This window comes from Acinonyx jubatus, chromosome B4 (assembly GCF_027475565.1).
Source record: "Acinonyx jubatus isolate Ajub_Pintada_27869175 chromosome B4, VMU_Ajub_asm_v1.0, whole genome shotgun sequence".
Classification (NCBI taxonomy): Eukaryota; Metazoa; Chordata; class Mammalia; order Carnivora; family Felidae; genus Acinonyx; species Acinonyx jubatus.
Window position 1 is genome coordinate 94091024 of NC_069387.1, and position 22904 is coordinate 94113927.

The 22904-nt window shown below is 39.1% G+C and overlaps 1 protein-coding gene across 2 annotated transcripts in view; it reads left to right on the forward strand.

Annotated features, from left to right (window-relative positions):
* Positions 1 to 22904, forward strand: part of LGR5 (leucine rich repeat containing G protein-coupled receptor 5) — a 131237-nt gene that overhangs the window by 64347 nt on the left and 43986 nt on the right. For both annotated transcript variants that reach the window (XM_015063620.3, XM_027071248.2), the window contains exons 3-4: positions 10743 to 10814; positions 21562 to 21633. In XM_015063620.3, the coding sequence (XP_014919106.3) occupies positions 10743 to 10814; positions 21562 to 21633 (144 nt within the window). The remainder of the gene's footprint in view (positions 1 to 10742; positions 10815 to 21561; positions 21634 to 22904) is intronic.

The following is a 22904-nucleotide window of genomic DNA, read 5'->3' on the forward strand; positions in this document are numbered from 1 at the left end:
TTTTAAGTTTATTTATTTATTTATTTTGAGAGAGAGTGTGCAAGGAAAGGGCAGGGAGAGAGAGAGAGAGAGAGAGAGAGAGAGAGAGAGAGAGAATCCCAAGCAGGCTCATGCTCATCGAGGAGGAGCCCGACATAAGACTCCATCTCACAACAGTGAGACGCTCCTAGACCTGAGCCAAAATCAAGAGTCAGATGCTTAACCAACTGAGCCCCCCAAATGTCCCTCACCTTGAATGTTTTTAAAACTATTAATTACTGGGGCTTATTCCCAGAGATTTAATGGGATTCAGTGGGGACTCAGACATTATTTTTTAAAGCTCTAGAGGTGAGCTGAGACCCACTGGGATATATGAAGCATCACAGTGCAGCAAGATAGTCAGGGACTCATCAGTTGATTGTGGGGACCTAAAGCAATGTCCAAAGGTGAGAGATGACTCTGAGTAAGGCTATGAGATTAGGTGCCAGAAGACGGGGGAGGCACAGTCAGTGAAACGGGAAATCCAAGGGGAACAACTGATATTTTGGAGGCAGGGGATGCCTGGTTCTGGAGAAACTAGGTGTAAGGTGCCAGTGGGACATCCAAATGGGGATGTCATTAACACAGTTGGAATATGAGTCTGGAGCATGATGAGTCTGCTCTAGAAAGAATGACTAAAGAGTTGTTTACAAAGAGGTGATTTTTGAAGGTGCTGGAGCAGATGAGGATCTTGAGAGAATGTGTAGGTTCTGTGTTTCCCGGTGTGGCTCTTTACCCATATTAAAATCATCTGGGCTGCCTCTTTTAAAATGCAGTTTCTTGAATCCTTCCCCTTAGAAATTCTAATTTACTAAATCTGAGTGGGAGCCTGGGGATCTGAATTTTTTGTAGCTTCTCTGGAGATGGCAATGTATACCAAAGTTTGAGCACCACCAGACAGAGAAAAAAGAAAACGTGTGAGGACAGAAACTTGATGAGAATTAAAAGAGGGGCTAACAATAAGAAGTGAGACCACTAGTCATAGTGGTGAGGAACGATGAGGTTGCACAGGATCTGGAGGGCAATGGAGGAATCTGAATAAGAAGCAGTGAGCACAGTTTCCTTATGACCTTAACTCCAGTGATGCAGCCATTTGTGTCCTTGTGTTTTTCCTGTTTTAGATTGATTTTTCCTGGCCAACCTAAGCTCCAGATCAAGTAATGGTTAAAAACCAAGTAATGGTTAAAATCTCAAAATTTTAAGCCAAAATGCTATGTTGAACCAAATTCTCTTTTGTAAACTTTTCTATATAAGCATGAGCAAATAACCTGTCTGTGACTCATTTTCCCCTCTGTAAAAGGTGAATAATCATGTTGTTTAATATGGTTTTTATAATAATGAAATAGCACAATGTGTATAAAGTACTTCGACACTGCGCCTGGAACTTGCAAATTGTTTAGTAAGAGGTAGGTACTGCTAGCATGCCCCAAAGCACTACACGTGGCATATTGAAAGTACTCAAAGAAATGGCTGAATTTAAATTTGATGTGTAATGAAGAAGGCATATTCCTCAGCTATTTCCGATCTGGTTGTGTGACTGGCCAGCCATCTTGGAATAATTATGCCAGACCTAAAGCCACTGTAGCACAATGGCCAACTGTCTTTAGAGATCAGATCAAATGATCAATCAATAAATATTGATTCAGCATCCCGCTGTGTGCAGGCAATAAGATTATTGGTCTTAGGAATCTATAATCAAATCAGGTAGACTACAAAATAAAAGGTAGAAAATGAACCTTACAGATAGCCTTGTATAGAATATGTCCTATAGGAAAGATGACTGTAGACTGAGGGAATTAAGGGAGGTTTCACAAAGGAGTTAGTATTGTACTCCACTAGTCTGTGGTTAAAGAAACCATAGGGCTCTGTGCCCACTGAAGTATTCTCTGTTGCCCTGAAGAGTTCATTTATTCATTCCAGTGGTCTTAGCCTTTGAACCTTGAAATCTGAATATTTTTACCCTATCTAATAATGAAAGCAAAATGGACAGCTCAAAAACACATAGTTTAAAAAAGGAAAGTTTTTTTTACTGGATTTGACCAATTGGATATGCTTAATTTACTGGGGGGTGGGAAGGAGACCACATTTTTTTGAAAATCACAACTTCTTGAGGCATATTAGGGAAGACACTTATTTCCTCCAATGGGAAGAAAAACAGTCGATGGAATTTCATACTCCTTACATCCAAGGCTGCCAAATGGGCTTCAGCAAACCTTACCAAAGATGAATGCCAGAGGGTTAAACTCTAAGCATCTGGGCCTTTTCACTGGCGTGGGGATCTCATAAAAGAAAACCTACCATGGTGAGCTTGGCCAATTACAATGATGATGCATTACTGCCAGCAGAGAGATCAGTAGATTACCTCTGACTATGAGTTTCATCCTATTTTTGTCAAACTCTTCATATCACCGAGACACTTGGCTCCTTTAAGAATAACCCAAAGCGACACTTATCAATGGAGTGGCCCCCAAAACAGCAAGAGCACTTACTCACTACAGTTGAATCATGAATAACCAATCTGAATTGACTATAATGTTTGTATTCATCAATTTATCTTTTAAAAGTCATTGATTACAATATTACTATGATTCTTCCTAACTTTATTTTAGAAGAATTTCTTCATATGAGAATATTTTGATACATCGTACAGGAATAAGAGACTTCAGATTTTATGTTTAAGTGATAGTGTAACTACAATTATTCCGGTGAATCACAACTCAGAAGAGTGAAAAGAAATCCAGAAATAGTAACAGAGTCCCTGGAAATTAATATCATAAAATCACAGAGAAAGAAAATAGTACCAGAAAACTGGAAATCAGCAAGTGTCATCCAGATCTTCAGCATGGGAAGAGGGGGAAACTACTACCATTAAGCCTGATGTTAGCCCTCACCAATTTTCTAGAACAAATTAATTTTGCAAGTAGAGAATGTGTATCATCCAGGTCTCATGTACTTTGTAAAAAAGTTGAAAAATAAAGCAGTAATTTCTCAGAGCCAGTACGAATTTGCTAAGTAGTCAGAAAAGTCTTCTTTTAAATCATAAGGGTTATCACATTTAAGTTCATCCTGCCCTGGTTGTTTAAGTAGCCCTGCTGTTACAGAGCTTCCATGCACCCTCAGAAAAGACTAGATCACATTTAAATGATAAGGGGAAAAGGATGTTTTTCATTTTACGTGAAACCTGTCTGAGCTTTGGTACTTTTACCTACAAAAATGTGGACAATAATAATCTCTGATCTACCTCCTGATATAAAATATGGAAAAGTGCTTCTAAAATGTTAGTGACATAAAAATAAAATAAATTGTTAGTGACATGTCATAAAGGAAGCTTACAATAAACAAGAAGAAAACAGCAGGGTAGAGAGAGGATGAGGGGGAAAGACTGAGGGTAAGCAGGAAACGCACGTGTACCAGAAAAACAATTTGAGGGCAGATAAAGACCATTGTGAAAAAACTTTATCATTTTAAAACAATAAGTGAAATGAGGCCTAGGAAGATTAAGAGGCTTTTTTGAAGCCTCACAGCACACTAAATGGTGAGAAGGAGGAAAACCGAAAAGGGAAAGGAAAAAAGAAAAAACCTAAGAATTACAAGGCAAAATATTCTCACAAGAACTGACCCAGGAGGCCTGGTAGAACTTGCCAGGTCCTCTCACTAACTTTGGAAATGCTCCTCTGCCTTTGGAACTCAGCCCGGGAAGCCCATATTAGACCATGGTTCCTCGCTTGGTAATTTCCCTGAGGCTGTCAATCAGATAGCAAGGTTAAGCCCTCCCACTCCCCATGCACACCCCATTCTATCCACATGCCTGTCCCTCTCCAGGCCAACATCCAGAGATGAGAAATCAGGAGAAGGACCAGATGTGACCTCTGATTGCTTTGCTTTCGTCCTTCTGTTTTTCACAAAATGAAGCTACCCAAAACAACAACAAAAATCCTTTAGATTTCTTTACTTAGGGATTCAAATTACTATAGAGATTAAAAGAAACATACACTCTCAAAGATTTTTTTTAAGTTTTTTTTTTTCTTTATTTTGAGAGAGAGAGAGAGGGAGCACAAGTGGAGGAACAGAGAGAGAGGAAGAGAGAGAATTCCAAGCAGCTCTGCACTGTCAGTACAGAGCTCTACGCAGAGCCCAAACTCACCAAGCACTAGATCATGACCTGAGCCAAAATCAAGAGTTGACCACTTAACTGACTGAGCCACCCAGGTGCCCCTCAGAGATATTTTAATTGGTGCTTGAACACCAAAACGTCTACTTATTTGACTTACGTGAAGAGGAATGCGTCTATTATTAAAAAACTTGATTTTTTTTCTTTTTATGGCAACTGAGTCAGTGAAACTAATGATAATGGGACAATATGAGTCTTATATATGGAGCAGTATCTTTAGGAATAGACATGTTCTCTATATCATATAAAAAGATATAGAAGTTTTCCTTATTAAGCTGTATCTTATTATAGAAATGAAGATGATGGGAGAGATATTCCCATGAAATAATTTTAGAAACAAGAAAAAAGAATCCAACTCTCAGACAAACGGTATGTGGGTCTCTGGGGTTGGAACATAGTTGCCAGAGATTTGTTAGTTCAAATAGTCACAAGAAAGATTTGTGTGCAGTTCTCGTTATTCAAGTATTCATTGGAAAGCCTTTTTTCCCCTATAGTTAATATTTATTTAATTTTAGAATTACTAAAAACAACCCACATAGTAAAGAAATAAGAGATGGATCCAATGATTTCCTTAAACTGTTGTTTTTGTCAATGAGATAGATCTTCCAGCAGCCCAGCAAATAGTTGATGGCGCATCATAAATTCCTTTGCTTTGGGGCGCCTGGGTGGCTCAGTCAGTTGGGTGCCTGGCTTCAGTTCAGGTCATGATCCCACAGTTCGTGGGTTCAAGCCCTGCATCAGGCTCTGTGCTGACAGCTCAGAGCCTGGAGCCTGCTTCGGATTCTGTCTCCCTCCCTCTCTCTCTGCCCCTCCCCTGCTCACACTTGTCTCTCTGTCTCTCTGTCTCTCAAAAATAAATAAACATTAAAAAGATTTTTTAATAAATAAAATAAATTCCTTTGCTTTAACACAAACTCCCCTAATAACACAGGTTCATGGTTCCATGGGTTAGTTCTGAAAGTCCTTTCCCAGAAAAGAAAAACAGTTCATGAGAAGTAAGCTAGACTTCAGGAAACATAACACAAAGTTATTTACCCTAACAATAATTTAAACTAGTAAGATAAATGAATAAAAAGTTTTTACTTTCTCCTTTTCATGTCCAAAGTCAAGGTGTCAGGAACCATCAAAGCTACTCGATGACACTGGACACATTAGCAGCAGTAAGAGTTAAGCATTCATTTGAAAGCTCTGCTCTAGAACTCAGAAACGTACTGTTGACATTATGACTGTAAGCAGGGATAGTTAGGGACTTTTGGGCTGAAATAACCGGTATTAGTCAGCTCAGTGTGATTAGCTAAGTCAAATGTGATCATCAACCAAGCTGAGTCTGTCTTAATTCAACAAGCAACTCTTAGTTGTACACAATTCATTTACTTCAGTATTACATGTAGGACTTTGGATAACTAATCAAATGCACATGAGTTAGATATAAAATATAACCGTAAATATAAAATGTTGCTCCTTTTCGCTGCCTACATTTTGTCCTGACCCTAGTAGTTACCAGGTTGGCACCAAATCCCACCACGTCCGGCCACCTCTGCCCCTGGAGCACTGCACCAGCACCTCCCACCTGACCTGCTCCGGTGGCCTCCTGTGCTTCTACTCCATTCTCCCCTTTAATAGCTCCCACCGGAAGGACCATTTTAAAACATAGATCTAATCACATGCCCTCTCCTGGTCAGAGTCCTTACCTCGCCCTCCATAGGCCTGTGTGAAGTGGCCCCAGACACCTCTCCAACCTCATCCCTGCCATTCTCTCCCTCTCTCATTCCTCTCCAGCCATGCTGGCCTCCTTGTGGTTTCTGGACCATACCAGGCCCACTCCCACCTCAGGGCTTTTGCACTACTGCTCCCTTCACGGAGATACCTATAAGTCTCAGACCTCTGCCGACATGCCCTCTCAGCAGAGAGGTTTCCTTGACCATCTTATCTGAGATAATAGCCCATCACCCTCCACATTGCCCTCTATCCTGTTGACCTTGATTTTCTTCTCAGGGTATGTTTTGTGTGGTAGTATTCCTTTGTCTTTTTGTTAATAATGGCTCTCTCCAGGGCGCCTGGGTGGCTCAGTCGGTTGGGCGGCCGACTTCGGCTCAGGTCATGATCTCGCAGTCCGTGAGGTCAAGCCCCGCGTCGGGCTCTGTGCTGACAGCTCAGAGCCTGGAGACTGTTTCGGATTCTGTGTCTCCCTCTCTCTGACCCTCCCCCGTTCATGCTCTGTCTCTGTCTCAAAAATAAATAAACGTAAAAAAAAATAATAATAATAATGGTTCTCTCCACATTAGAAAGTAAGCTGCATATATAAAAGCAGAGAGGGAGGCAAACCATAAAAGACTTTTTATTTTCTTTTAATTTTTTTAATCTTTATTTTTGAGAGAGAGAGAGAAAGAGAGACAGAGTGCTAGTGGGGGAGGGGCAGAGACAGAGGGAGACATGGAATCCGAAACAGGCTCCAGGCTCTGAACTGTCAGTACAGAGCCTGATCTGGGGCTCAAACCCATGGACTGTGAGATCATGATCTGAGCCAAAGTCGGATGCTTAACCAACTGAGCCACCCAGGTGCCCCATAAGAGACTCTTAAATACAGAGAACAAACCGAGCGTTGCTGGCGGGGTCTTGGGTGGGGCAATGGGCTAAAGGGGTGAGAGTTATTAAGGAGGGCACTTGTTGGGATGAGCCCTGGGTGTTATATGTAAGTGATGAGTCACTAAATTTATTCCTGAAATTATTATTACACTTTATGTTAACTAACTTGGATTTAAATTTAGAAGAAGAAGAAGAAGAAGAAGAAGAAGAAAGCAAGTTGCATGAGGTCAGGGGCTTTCCCCATCTAGTGGTCAGTGCTGCATCTCTGTGCCAACAGCAGCGCCAACACAGAGCAGGCCCTCTCTACTTACTGGATCTGAAAAGATTGCTTGAAGGAATGATAAAGTAAATGCCTTCCCACTTTAGCGCAACTGTTAGAAACACAGCAACACGCAGTGGCTGTGATAGTTCAGGTGTGCCGGCTGCAAGCTAATGATACAAGGACAAAAGGGAAATGAAGCAAGAAGAGTGAATGCTAAAGTTTGGAGCAGCTTTGCAAACGTGGTTCCTCAAGACCAGCATCTAGACGAGGTCTCTAGACAGCAGAGGTTTACAAGCCTTGCCAGCTAAATTATCCTTCAGTCATGGACTTGTTTGCAGAGGACAACAAGGGATCATACCGATTCCGTTAATCATCCAAAGTAAACTTCAGGGCTAGGGGACAGCTCCACTCTGTAAAGTCATCCAGGGGCTCAGATTCCTTCTGTCTCTTTTGCTGTTCTTGTTTTGCCTTCTTTGGAGTGCTTTCCACACCAGAATCATTAATGCTGTCTCGCCAGTACCACTTCTGCAGGAATATCCTGTAATCAACAAAATTGGGGACAAGCAAACTCCTTTCAAGGAGGTGACACAGTAGTTTTCACACATCACTTTTGATCATAGCCAAACTTGGTTGCATTAATTACCATGTTTAGATACAAGGAAGGTTGGGAAGTGTAGTCTCTGGCTGAGTGACCATACACTCTGCTAAAACTCTGGGTAGAGAGAATCATTCTAGATGGAGGGAACAATGCATACTGGAGACAGTTAATAGTCTCTACTTGAATGGTTAGTTGGACACTACTGGGGCATCCTATTCTGTTTCAGACACTATGCAAGGCACTACAGTGTATACAAAGAGAATTCCTACTTTCAAGGGGTTCCCAGTATTATGTGTGTGACAAGGCAGGTGCATACTGTAACACAAGAGAGCCAGCAAACCCATAAGAGAGGCACAAAGTGCTACCAAAGTGGTTCAAAATAGAGAGATTTCCCATCAATTTGGAAATCTCAGAAATAAAATTACTTTGAGAGACAGGAAGGGAGAATAGGGAGGACATTTTAGATAGGGCAAAGGGCCGGAAGGGAGACAGTGGAGGGCATGTCTAAGAAAAGCAAGCCTGATAGTTTGGTTTAGCTACAGCGTAGAGCACAGATCAAGGAAGTATGGAGAGGAAGCTGGGGACTTTGCATTTCTTTTCATTTGGCACAGGAACTGGTGAAGGGTTTTGAATAGGGCAGGGATATAATCAGAGCTGTCTTTCCAAAGACCATCAGTGGATACAGAATGAGTGAGAGTAGGGAGGGATTCAGTGTGGGAGACTAGACGGAAGGCCAGTGTGAAAGTCTGAAGAGGGTTTTGTAGTAAGACAACTTCATAGGAAATAAACAAAACACCTCTGAAACCACCCTGGTTAAATATTAGCTGAATTACATGTTATTGACATACATTTATTGAATGCCTTACTATGCTCTAGGCTAGTGGCCTTCAAACTTTTCTGACCATATACAGGAAGCAATCAATTTCTTCCCCCTCAATCCAGTTTCACAAACATATTTCGAAACAAAGGTTTCATAAAATGATACCTTTTTACTAGAGTGGAAAATGCAGTCTGTTGTTTTTCTACTCTTACTTCTATTCTGAACCACTAAATTTATTTACAGTTTGAGAAAGTTTCTTTAGGCACCATGAGGAAGACAGGAGGAGCTGTCTGAATCTTAACAAAGTTATATTTAAGGAAGGAAAATAGGCACACACATATAAATAAACACAAAACGAGACAGAGAAACCGTAGAGTGTGGAAGCTAGACGGGACCTGAGTAGCTACTTTATCTTAATATTTCATGTAATTAGTGAGAAAATGAAACTAAAAACCTTCTTTAACAGCAAGTTAGTGCTGCAGACCCAAAACAGGCAGAGCTTCTTGGAAGGTCCAAGTCTCTCTTATGTATTTAATTTTTTTTTAATTTTTTTTAATGTTTTTATTTATTTTTGAGACAGAGAGAGACAGAGCATGAGCAAGGGAGGGACAGAGAGAGAGAGAGAGAGAGAGACACAGAATTCAAGGCAGGCTCCAGGCTCTGAGCTGTCAGCACAGCTGACAGCAGGACTTGAACTCACGGGACTGTGAGATCATGACCTGAGCTGAAGCCAGACACTTAACCAACTGAGCCACCCAGGCGCCCCTAATTTTTTTTTTAATAAATAAAAGTAAGATTGTAAAAAGTGTGATATATTTTCATTTTAAGCCAATTCAATTTGAATTGCGCAAATGATGCTGTTTAATAAACATACCAAAAATGCCATTCAGAGGTTCTGTTTATGAGCTAATATTTATTTCAATACTCACAGTTTATTTTCGATGATATGGACCAGCAATGGGACACTGACGTGAAGTTGCGTGCTGGCTTATTTCAGTCTGGTCAGTGGAACTCAGTGGAAATGAATCCTCTTTCATGTGGAGATAATACCAAAATATACATTTGAAGCTGTTAAGCCCTTCAGGAATAAGCACTAATCAAATGGGTCGCTCTACCCTTATCCCCCAACTTCCATCTCCATCAGGAAAACATGGGGGTGTCGTGATTCCCAATTTTACCCACCATTCAACAATGTGATCAGCTCCTTAAAAGGTTTTGTGCTCTTCTGAGTCACTGTGTTCTTCTTGGATTTTCCATTTTCTGGAACCATCTAACTCCTGAGGCTATGGCTTTGATGTGACTGCCAAAAAAGTACTAACCAAATGCTTTAGGTACCATACCTTGTTGATCTTTTTACATATGCTCTCACCTTGACTGTTTCCCACTTAGAAAAATATTATAAACTATACTTTTTAAACTTTACCAGTTAATGATGTCAAAACTTTCCATTAAATAAACCATATTCATGTCTTTCATACTAAACACAATTTATTGTTTTTAATTTTTAAGGTATTGCTCAATTAAACCATTAATTAAGCTACTCTACCCTTTTCTTTTTTTTTAAGTTTTTATTTACTTATTTTGAGGGGGGGGGGGCGTACCGCTGGTGGGGGAGGGGCAGAGAGTGAGGAGGAGAGAGAAAGAATCCCAAGCAAGCTGTATACTGCCAGCACAGAGCCCGATGTGGGGCTTGCACTCACAAACCAAACCATGAGATCATGACCTGAGCTGAAGTCAAGAGTCGGATGTTTAACCAACAGAGCCACCCAAGAGCCCCTACTCTACCCTTTTTAGAGAGTTTGGAAAAAACTGATCGTGATAGTCTGCATTCTTATTTGCCAAATATAGTAAGAAAATTGGGTATTTTGTGGGATAATTGCGACAGAAATACTGTTATGTTATATTATCTGATTTATTTAGGCTTATAAAGAATTATAAAAATCATGGGACAATCACATTTTGATAGTACAATTTTTGAAGATTACCATATGGTGCTAGTTTTTGTGTAAAATTTTTTAAAAGGGAGAGTTACATATATAGTCTAAGCTGTTAAATGATTTATTGTAAAATAGGTAATTTATCATGTTTCTTCGTAGACACTTCTTTTGTCAGCTTTTTTGATTAGAAATTTACAGAAACTTTTCACAAAATATAACAAGCCAAGGTTCTTTACAGTTGTTTTTCGGTACTTGTGGTTTGAACAAAATTCTATTGCATTTCTTAACAACTAAATGAATTCATGAAGAGCACTATGCTTACTGTCTCTCTTCTCCCTTGAAACCCACAGACGTCTTTCTGGAAACGCTTTGACGTACATTCCCAAGGGAGCATTCGCTGGCCTTTATAGTCTTAAAGTTCTGTAAGTAAACAGGCTGTTATTTGCTATATTTCTGATTTTACTGTCAAGTGGATGCTAATTAACTTGTAAAGACTGAATCCCTCTAACAAGCTGTTTAGAACCACAGGATAATTCATTTCAGTTAAAGCCTACCTTCATTGGTACCATAGGACAGTATGATACCAGGCTGGATTTGTGTGTGAAAAAAAAAGTTCATCTCTCCTGTTCTACTTTAAACTCTAAAATTGCCTCTAAGGAAGCAACTTATCAACTCAAACTTTTAAAAGAGTATTTCCCTTTCCTTTTGTGTAATAAAGTTGGGGACCGTCTCTTGAATCGTCTTGATCACCAGGTGAATAAACCCTTACGATGCTTACATAATGAGATCACAGCCTCAAACCATTTGTGAAGCTTGTCTCCTTATAATGCACCGAGTAAGGATCAGCTAAAAAACTACCAAGTTTATGTTCCATTTGTGAATAGATGTGGAAAAGCCTAGTGCCTAATAGATATACTGAGTAGTTATTTAATTGAGAAATGTTAATTCACTAAGACTTGTAAAAGTGGTTTTCTTAGTATGTAATGTGCAATTTCCCAGTTTGTTCATCAGAAAACTCATTATTATTGAGTGCCTCCTTCTTCTAGTATCCATTGCTTAATTTTCTTTCATATCTTCTGTGTAGGAAAAAAAAAGTCACCTAGGTAGAGAAAATAGGTAATGTAAGTTGAAAGTCATACCAGGAAAATTTTATCTCAGAGACTATCCTGATTTTATTTCCTTTCTTTGAGATAAAAGTTTTAAACTCGAAGAAGACATTTGATACATTTCTCCTTAATGGGAATTGCATTTCATTGACCTGAGGGATCCATAGGCTTTTAGAAAATCAGCTATATTTAAATTTACTATTTGGTTAAAAATTAAACGTAACAGCAGAACCATCGTTTGGTCTGCTTAGGTGGTTGAGTTCAGTCCTCCTACGCTTAACTTGTTTTTGCTGTTAGGTAGAAATTTTTTTAATGTTTATTTATTTTTTTGAAAGAGAAAGACAGAGCTTGAGTGGGGGAGGGGCAGAGAGACAGAGGGAGACAGAATCTGAAGCAGGCTCCAGGCTCCGAGCTGTCAGAACAGAGCCTGACACGGGGCTCAAACCCACGAACCATGAGAGCCTGACCTGACCCAAAGTCGGACGCTTAACCGACTGAGCCACCCAAGTGCCCCTAGGCAGAAATATTTTTAAGTTGCCATACTGCCAAACCCTAATGTGTTCATTCATTGTGTGTGCTAAAATTCTGAGCTGTAGCATCAACTCTTTAATGTACCTATATCTCTATGAACTCATCAGAATATTTGGAACCATTCAAAATGCATCATAAATAAATCAAGTTTAGATAAGACAACTTAGATGATGTGTTTTCGATGTTGAGTTATGTACCACAAAGTATTTTGGATACATGTTAAATAAATTATACTAGAATCAATTATTTTAACTCACTTAACAAAATGTATTTTGGAAGTACTGAGCGAGAGAGAGAGAGCATGTGTATGCATGTGTGTGTGTGTGTGTGTGTCATTGAACAAATTATTGCTAAAAATACAAAGATCAATAAGTATGGCCCTTGCCTTTGAAGAGTTTATAATGTAGTGATAGGTTGTGGGATCAAGATAGCGGGACAAAGCCAAACAAACAGGTCTCCTCTGATTCATCTGAAAAAATGTGTCTAGCGACCTGTGCAGGACACTGCATCCAGAAATTGGAACGCATTTAGTCCAGTCTGATGGTTCAGATTTGGCTTCCTGCAAGAAATGTTTTTCCAAACAGATGATCCAGGAGCTGAATCTTAGCACACCTGCGAAACAACCATAATGTGATCAACTGAGGGGATAAATGCAGAGACACGGAGGCAGGAAGTACCTGGGGTGAACAGGCGGCTCTAAGAAGATTGGTACTCAAGCATTTGGGAAAAGATGAAAAGTATCTGCAGAAGATTGTGGAGAGATAGAAAGGGTCCTGGTCCCAGGGATCCTGTATGTCATGTCAAAAATGCATGAGCATTGTTATGATCTAGGCATGATGAGAAACCAAGGAAAAGTTATAAGAATGGGAATGGCATTTTCAGACTTTGCAGTGTAGCTAGATCACTGCCCACGTGAAGAGAAATTTAGAGGAGCAAGACTTCTGCCCAGAATTATATTTGCTCTTCCTTTTGCTTTGCTGACTTAAAGACTAATATTCAATGAGCAAATTCAATCATCAAATGTTTTGAAAGTATTTCATTCAGTAGTAGAACAATGGTTCTCAACTGTGGCCATTCTGCTTGCCCCAGAGTGTTGGAAAACCAACGTCATTGGTTTTCTGGATGATTGGCATGTAACAAACTGTCCTGTAATGTGCTACTCAGCCCAGTGTAAATTGACCAAATTTGAGTCAATAATATATTCATGCATAATAACACTAAAAAGTTTTATAAGAAGTTCTGCATAGGCCTAATAATTTGTACAGGAAAAATTAAATGGAATAAATGTATTCTCGTAAAATCACTGAATAATTCAGTGTATGCATCCTGTCTATTCCAGGTATTGTATGATTTAGGTGAAAACAGTATTAGTGCAGTAGAAGAATTACCTCAACAGCCACAAAACAAATTAAAAATATATAACCGTGAAGGTATAAAACTTCTTCTTAAAAATAATTGCCATTTGCGGCACCTGGGTGGCTCAGTCAGTTTAGTGTCCGACTTTGGCTCAGATCATGATCTCACAGTCCATGGGTTTGGGCCCCACGTCAGGCTCTGTGCCGACAGCTCAGAGCCTGGAGCCTGCTTCAGATTCTGTGTCTCCCTCTCTCTCTGCCCCTCCCCTGCTTGCTCTCTCTCTCTCTCTCTCTCTCTCTCAAAAATAGAATAAAAAACATAAAAAAAATTTTTTTTAATAATAATTGCCATTAAATTAGCAGAGAAATATGAAACATAAGGTTCCGTTGAATTTCATTAACAAAGTTTGCTTTGTAAAGATTTTGTATTATAGCCTTAAAATTTTTTGGAGAATAGTCATAAAAATCTGTTATGACAATTGTGTAATATATATATTTATTTGGGTGGCCTGTTGCTTTTCTAATCTTGCTCTTCCATTATCCAGCAGGGTCTGCTACCCGACTTCTATGAAGGCAATACTGTGATTTTTTTTTTTTTTTTCCAATTTGGCCTCAATTCTCTGTTGCCATTAGGCTCTCCAGTACTGGAGAATGAAGGCTTGCCTCAGCATGTGATGGAGCTTTGAGATAGGATAAATGTGCTTTGTGATATTTCAACCTTATCTTGTCCTAAAAGAGAATTATTTTTACACTATTCTCCTCTACAAGGAACAGGCATTTGTGAAAATGTCATGCTCATTTGTGAGAGTCTAACACTTCCTAATTTTCTCCCCTACAACATCTATCATTTATTTTAGCATGTTATCCTTATTTTAATAAAGGTTGTTTCCTTCTTTCCTATATAAGCATAGTCTGTTATGTATCTTAAGAATTCTAGTTCTTATTCTAGTATCCACGTAGAACTCTAATCTCACTTCATGGTTCTTGTACAAAACAGCTTCTGGTCATGCTGTTTCTCTCATACCCAACTTTATTCATTAAAAGTAGAGCCAAACATGAAGGAAACAATCAGTAAAACTAAAAGGCAACCAACAGAATGGGAGAAGATATTTGCAACTGACATATCAGATAAAGGGTTAGTATCCAAAATCTATAAAGAACTTACCAAACTCAATACCCAAAATAATAATAATAATAATCCAGTGAAGAAATGGGCAAAAGACATGAATAGACACATCTCCAAAGAAGACATCCAGATGGCCAACTGACACATGAAAAAATGCTCAACATCAGTCATCATCAGGGAAATACAAATCAAAACCACAATGAGATACCACCTCATACCAGTCAGAATGGCTAAAATTAACAACTGAGGCAACAACAGATGTTGGCAAGAATGCGGAGAAAGAGGAACCCTCTTGCACTGCTGGTGGGAGTGCAAACTGGTGCAGCCACTCTGGAAAACAGTATGGAGATTCCTCAAAAAATTAAAAATAGAACTAGCCTACGACCCAGCAATTGCACTACTAGATATTTATCCACAGGATACAGGTGTGCTGTTTCGAAGGGGCACATACACCCCAATGTTTATAGCAGCACTATCGACAATAGCCAAAGTATGGAAAGAGCCCAAATGTCCATTGATGGATGAATGGATAAAAAAATGTGGTATGTATATACAATGGAGTATTACTCGACAATCAAAAAGAATGAAATCTTGCCATTTGCAACAACATGGATAGAACTGGAGAGTATTGTGCTAAGCAAAATTAGTCAGTCAGAGAAAGACAAATATCATATGGCTTCACTCATATGTGGAATTTAAGATACAAAACAGATGAACATAAGGGAAGGGAAGCCAAAATAATATAAAAACAGGGAGGGGGACAAAACATAAGAGACTCTTAAATATAGAGAACAAACTGAGGGTTACTGGAGGGGTTGTAGGTAGCGGGGGGATGGGCTAAATGGGCAAGGGACACTAAGAAAGACACTTGTTGAGATGAGCACTGGGTGTTGTATGTAGGGCGTGAACCACCGGATTCTACTGAAATCATTATTGCACTATATGCTAACTAACTTGGATGTAAGTTTTAAAAAATTTTTTTTTAAGTTTATATTTTAAAAAAGAGAGCCCAACATCTGACTCGTTCATAAAGATGTCTCCTATCTGAGCATCATTTATATAATGATACATGTATCACTTTATTATAAATTTTTTTTATTTCTCCTTTATAATATAGTTAGGGCAGTACATTCTTTTGGTTTTTTTCTTTGAAGTGATGTGTGTAAATAGGCTATATTTTTATGAATTTTATCTAAATATAATAGATGGGGCATTATAAATATTTAGTATTAAAGGGAGAATTGAGTCTGGTCGTGTTGAGACCACAGTGCTAGGGGTAAAATGCTGAATAAGCCTGCTTCTTTCTTCATGGCAACTCTTCCAAATGTTTTATAAAACCCAAAAGTCACTGAAAGAAAGAGATAACTGATCACTGTATAGCATGGTAAGAAAGGTAGTGTAAAAGTTATGTTCATCTGGGTCCCTGATCAGCATAGAGAGGGTAAGGAGGGCATTTGATTAAAAAAAGAGAAAGATAATAGTAAGCCAATCCATTAAGAAAATGAAGATAGTGGTGCACCTGGGTGGCTCAGTTGGTAAAGCCTCCGACTTGGGCTCAGGTCATGATCTCACAGTTTATGAGTTCGAGCCCCACATTGGGCTCTGTGCTGACAGCTCAGAGCCTGGATCCTGCTTCGGATTCTGTGTCTCCCTCTCTCTCTGCTCTTCCCCCACTTATGCTCTGTCTCTATCTCCTTCAAAAATAAATAAACATTAAAAATTTAAAAAAAAGAAAGAAAGAAAATGAAGATGGCAACAGCCCTCCTTAGCTAGGACTCTTTTATATCTGAAATCTTACTACCGTTAACTCTGGAAGATCACTAGTATTTAAGATTATCTCTATAAATACTGGCTTCATAGAAAAACAAGTTATTGGTTCTATATTGTAAAACACCCAGTCCAGTGGAATTCTGAACCAGGCTTTCTTCAGCAAAGGTTCATTTTCTCCTGTCGACCGTTCAGTCAAGGAACAGCTCATCCTCCCGCCACCCAGTACCAGAACCAAAGCCATGGAGGTGATGGGTAAAACTAACCATGGAAAAGTCACGATTAGCCAAAATTCTCCGCTTCCCACATAGGCTTACAACAGAGTCTTAACAGTTACTTTATACCTACCTAAACACAGGACAATTAGGCAGAAGGAGTACCTAAGGATCAAGCCATCGACTGTGATGAAGTTCCCCTGTAACATATGATTTCATCTCCCTCTGCTTCACTGTACCTGTTCTCCCGTAGCCCTGTTGGCAGAAAAGAAAACGAAATAAAGTACTGTTAAGAAGCGTGGGATGCTGTATGAAATACTTTAAATTTTAAAACTTCAATATTTTAAGACTTCAATAATTTCAACATATTTAAATTTGTAATAAATGTTTAAAATAAAAGCATTTTCAAACTTGTAATATTTTAAAATCAGGGAAAGAAATTAAGAAAATACTGGGGCACCTGGGTGGCTCAGTCAGTTAAGCGTCAGACTTCAGCTCAGGTCTTTATCCCGTGGCTGGTGAGTTCAAGCCCCGCCTTGGGTTCTGTGCCAACAGCTCAGAGCCTGGAGCCTGATTCTGCATCTCCTTCTCTTTGCCCCTCCCTCACTTGTGCTCACGCGTGCTCTCTCTCTCTCTCTCTCTCAAAAATAAATAAACATAAAAAAAATTAATTAAAAGAAATATGCAGCCATTCTTTGTCTCTAGAGAAAGTGGAAAATTTTCTTTTCTCACCCATATGTGAATGATAAAAACGAAGCCAAAAGTGCCTAAACCCATGTTCAGTTCATGGTGCTTTCTGCTTCTATTGGATGCACAGAATAAAGAAGTATTTGCAAAAGAAATCAGCAGCTATGTTGTGAATGCTTTCTGTTTTAATTGCACTCCAAAGTGCTGTAAACCCTTTCATTATTTTGTCTCCCACTAGGATATCTTAAACAAAAACAGAATTTTCTAATTAACTTACTGGAGACTTGTGGAGATAACTTGTGCTTGTTTTGTCATTTAAAAGTAATTAAACAGAAGTTCTTTAGTTTAGGGAGAGATCAGGACTTAAGTGATTTCTAAATTATATTTTTGGTATTTTACTTGTAGAAGTAGTTCAAAAATTAAATTGCTGGGAGGTAGTTCAGGACTAGCTTTAAAATTTATCATTAGCAAAGTTCATATAAGTTCTGTTTTCTGAAACCAGTTATATAAAACTTTGGAGAAAGTTTGCCACTGTTTAATGGAGGAAAACCATCTGAGTATCTCTTATCCTCTACTCCAATTTTCCAGTTGTTTTAGGAAGACCACATTTTAATAGTTTCACTCTTTGGTTAGAAAGCATAGGACTATTCAATACTTTATAGAGTAATATATCACCTACAAAGTTTAGACATCAATGAAGTCTATTATCTGAATCTTACCATCATTCACATTTATCACTCAATTAGTGAGTGACTTAGAAAACATTTCTGTGAAGGTAAAATTCTATAATATATTAAAACCACTTGGAAAAGTATAAAATAATATAGAAATGTAAAATTTTAATACTCAAGTAAATTATGTAAAATATGGAATTCAAGCTATAATTTTACCAATTCCTTAACAGATAAGTGAAATGTGAGATCTTCCTAAAACTTGACTTTTCTCATAAGGAACAATGGGGCACCTGGGTGGCTCAGTTCGTTGAGTGTCTGACTCTTGATTTCCGCTCCGGTCATGATCTGATGAACCATGAGATCAAGCACCACTTTGGGCTCTGCACTGTCAGCCTGCTTGGAATTAATTCTCTCCTTCTCTCTCTCTCTCTGCCCCTCCCCTGGTTGAGCTCTCTCTCTCTCTCTCTCTCTCTCTCTGTCTCTCCCTCTCTCAAAATAAATAAATAAACTTAAAAAAAAAGGAACCAATACATTTGACACTCTTGATTTATGAAATGTTAGTTGAATTCAAGTTTAATAATGAAATTACTTCAGTAAAACTATTAGGATACAAGTGACATAATTATATTCCTTAGTAAACAGAATCTCAGCCATGATAAAAGTGTTAAGTTTTATGACCTCTAAAGTATTTTCGTGTCTTATTTGTATACACACTCATATTTGTATATATGAAAGTATTACAAATGCCTTCATATTTTTAATCCTCGAACACCTTATCTACCAGATGATATTATTCTATTCTCATTATACATGTAAATGACAAATGGTCAGGGAGAGTAGATGGTTTGCTCTCAGAGACTTAAAACATAGGCCTTATCAAGGGTACCTGGGTGGCCCTGTCAGTGGGTGTCTGACTTCAGCTCAGGTCATGATCTCACAGCTGGTGGGTTCGAGCCCCACATCGGGCTCTGTGCTGACAGCTCAGAGCCTGGAGCCTGCTTCAGATTCTGTGTCTCTGTCTCTCTCTGCCCCTTTCCTGCTAGCGCTCTGTCTGTGTCTCTGTCTCAGAAATAAGTAAACATTAAAAAAAAATTTTTTTTAACTTAAGACTTCTCTCCAAGCTCATTGCAGCCTCAACTTGTGAAAATATTCCAGTGGAAGCAATTTAGGATAGCACAGGCATGTGCGTGTGTGCTGCCTTACTGTGCAGCACCAGTGTCACCTGGAAGTTTGCTAGAAACACAGGTTCTCTGGCTCCTACCCAGACCTACGGAACCAGAAACTTTGAGTGTGGGGCCCAGCAGGCTGTGCTTTAACAAGACTTCCAATGGATTCTGATGAACCCTGAAGTCTGAGAACCACTGGCGCAGATTTTTTTTCCCCATTTTATTTTCTGGTTAATTAAAATGTCACATCCAGTACAATCCCACTATATTGTTAGCTTTGAGAAGGAGTCTATGAATTCATACAAAAAGGGTCAGCCTTCATTGAACGCTTTACCACGCAGCAGGTATTGTTCTGTGTACCTTCACCCATCAGATCATAACAGTAAGCCCTGGGGGTGGGCAGTATCACTGGTCACCGAGAAGTTGAGAACTTGGACGATTTCCCTGAGGCCACACTGCTAGGGGCAGGGAAGGGGTAGACAGATTGGAGAACCCATACTCTTACCCATACCTTAATCATGCCATATACCGTACAACCTGAGAACTTATACATTCACCAAATACGCCTCAAGGTAATGCTGCAAGGTGTCGTAGAAAGTGCATCGAGTCTGGAGTTAGACACACCTAGGGTTGGGTCCCCAGCCAGTCATTTAATGGAAAGAAACTTCCATTGTGGAGGTGAAGGAACCAGACAAACTGTTTCAGAGATCCAGATATAGGTTTGTGACCTAATAAGTAGAGGCATTTCTGTAAAATGGCTGCTTTCTTAAAATTAGGTCTTCTGCCTTTGGCTTACGTAGACCACGAAATACTGGGAGAATGGATGCAAAATTATTGCCTTATAAATATTTATGAATAAAATAGCAAAATATGAGGAATCTAATGGGAATTATTTTCCATGCTATTTCCCTACTAACAACGATAGATATTTGTTTCTTTGTTGCCAGCTGCTTCTGTTCTGTAGTCATGTTCTGAAAAGAACAGTTGAACCCAGGCAAGCAAAAGCTCAATACTTCACAAAAAGAATTTAATTTATATTAAAATATGGCTACACAAGAAAGAAGATCTTGAATAGCTTCCTGCTGTATCCATATTTCCATTTTGTCTAATTTATACAGTCCTCGGAGTGGTCCTTCAAAAACATGAATAAAACAAGTGTTGGTGAGGATATGGAGAAAAAGAGACCCTCTTGCACTGTTGGTGGGAATGCCAACAATATAGCCACCGTGGAAAAGAGTATGGAGGTTCCTCAGAAAATTACAAATAGAACTACCATGTGATCCAATAATTTCATTATGAGTATTTACCCAAAGATAACAAAAATACTAATTCAAAAAGATACACGCACCCCTGTGTTTATTGCAGCATTAGATACAATAGCCAAATTATGGGAGCAACCTAAGTATTCATCAGTAGAGAAGTGGATAAAGGGTGCGTGCGTGTGTGTGTGTGTGTGTGTGTGTGTGTGAATATTATGCAGCCATGAAAAGGATGAGATCTGCCATTTGAGACCATATGGATAGACTTAGAGAGTATTATCTAAGTGAAATAAATAAGACTCGGAAAGACAAATACCATGATTCTACTCATAAGTGGAATCTCAAAAAAGTGAATAAACAACAAAAAAAAATACAGATTCAGACCTATAAATACTGAAGACAAACTGATGGTTGCCAGAGGGGAGAAGGATGGGGGTGTGAGCCAAATCAATGAAGGGAAGTGGGAGATAAGGTCTTCCAGTTATGGGATGAATAAGTCACAGGAATATAAGGCACAATACATTCAGTGATCTTGTGATAGCAATGTATGGGGAGAGACGGTTGGTACACTTGTAGCAAACATAGCTTAATGTATAAACCTGTCAAATCTGTAAGTTGTACAGTTGAAACTAATGTTACATTGGACATCAACTGTACTCAAATTTTTAAAAAAAGAAAAACATAAATAAGATCATGTCATTTCCCTATAAACCCTTCAACAAGAGTTTCTTATCACACTTAAAATAAAGCCTCATTGTGGCCTGCAAGTCCTCCATGAGACAGCTTCAGTCTCTCCCAACCTCTTGCTCTCACTCGCTCCTCCTCACAAGTGATCCTTTGGTACTCCTTGAACAAATCAAGCAAGCTCTGGCCTCAGGGCCTTTGCACTTACTCCTCCCTCTTCTCAGAAACTCTTCCCAGATGTTCACAGGATTTGCTCCATGACTCCATTCTGGTCTCCGCTCAAGTATCAACTCCTAAGAAAGATCTTCCCTGACCACCTTTAAAATAAAAATCTCAACCCTTGTATCCATCTATCCCAAATCCATATTTTGTTTTTTATTCATAGTACCTACCATTTGCCTGATGGTATATACTCACCCATTAATTTTTAATTATCTTTCATTCCACATAGGAATTCAAGCTCCCCAAGGGCCAAGGCTTTGTCTGATGCTCTACTGTTTCCCTGACACTTACAACAGAGCCTGGCAGTGCTGTGGCCAGTTATTATTGATTACTGTTAACTTTCTTTAACATTTTTCTTCATTTGTTTTCATGTGCAGTATGCTGCAGAATAATCACCTAAGACAGGTACCGGCGGGAGCACTGCAGAATTTGCGAAGCCTTCAGTCCCTGTAAGTACAGTTAAAATTGCAAAATGTTCTCAGGACCAATATGGGAAGGAGCAATGAAATGTGCAAATAACCATTTTCATCAACTCCTTGGTTGGGGACCCTAGCTAAATAAGTTGTGAGTGAATGAGACTTTTCATTATGACAACAACCCTTTGAATCTTCATTAAACAATACGGGGGGGGGGGGGGGACCAGTGTTGGAGTTCAGATTTTCAGATCAGACACTCAATCATAGCACCTGCAGTGAAAAGCCTCTTATATATGCTGGTATCACAGGTCAGAATCTTGCGGATCCAGGATCTTGTCCTGCATTCTCCTGTAGTATTTTGTTCCTGAGTTCAAATCAGAAATAATGCTTTCTCCCCGTGTCTAGAAAAATCTAGATAAGATTGGCATCTTCAATTTATTCCATTTCTAGATGATCTGAGCTGACTTGTAATGAAACTTTTGCTGAGTCAAGGGAAGGAAAAATAAGATGAAAACAGAGAGAGAAGCAAGCCATACAAGACTCTTAAATACAGAGAACAAACTGAGGGTTGCTGGAGGGGAGGAGGGGCTAAATGGGTGATGAGCATTAAGGAAGGCAGTTGTTAGGATGAGCACTGGGTGTTATATGTAAGCAATGAATCACTGGGTTCTACTCCTGAAACCAAGACTACATTGTATGTTAACTAACTTGAATTTAAATGAATTTTTAAAATGACTTAATCTTTAAGGTTCTGTATATACATCAGGGATCCTCAAATCAGTGAGCTAAGATCTTATGGTATATCTTAAAGTCTCACTGCACAGCTTCCCCATCACCACACCCAAACATACAAACATACTCACAAACAATCCCACTGACACACAGACACATACAGACACATGAACATACACAGCACTGGGGTTATTGTTCCTTATTCTGAGTATACAAGTTTTCTATCAGGAGTTTCTACTCTTCATTGACTTAGAATCTCTGAATAAGTAAAAATTAGTTATTTCCCACAAAAAGAACTTTCATACCAGCTGGATGTTTTAGAGCTTGTGTTGTAAGCAAGTGTTTGCAGTGACTGTTTGGCAAAACTGTGCCGTGAGTAGGTGGTCAGTAAATCTTCATCTCCTGAGAATGTGTAAGTGCTCGCAATATATCGCATGATTTCCAATATATGCATGTGTAATATGTGCTTCTATCTTACTTACACTGAAAGTCCTCATCTGTCAAACAAAATACTGGTTTCTGGTCTGGAATGATGAGGGAGATGCATTTAAAAAGCAGGTAAATATTGCAGA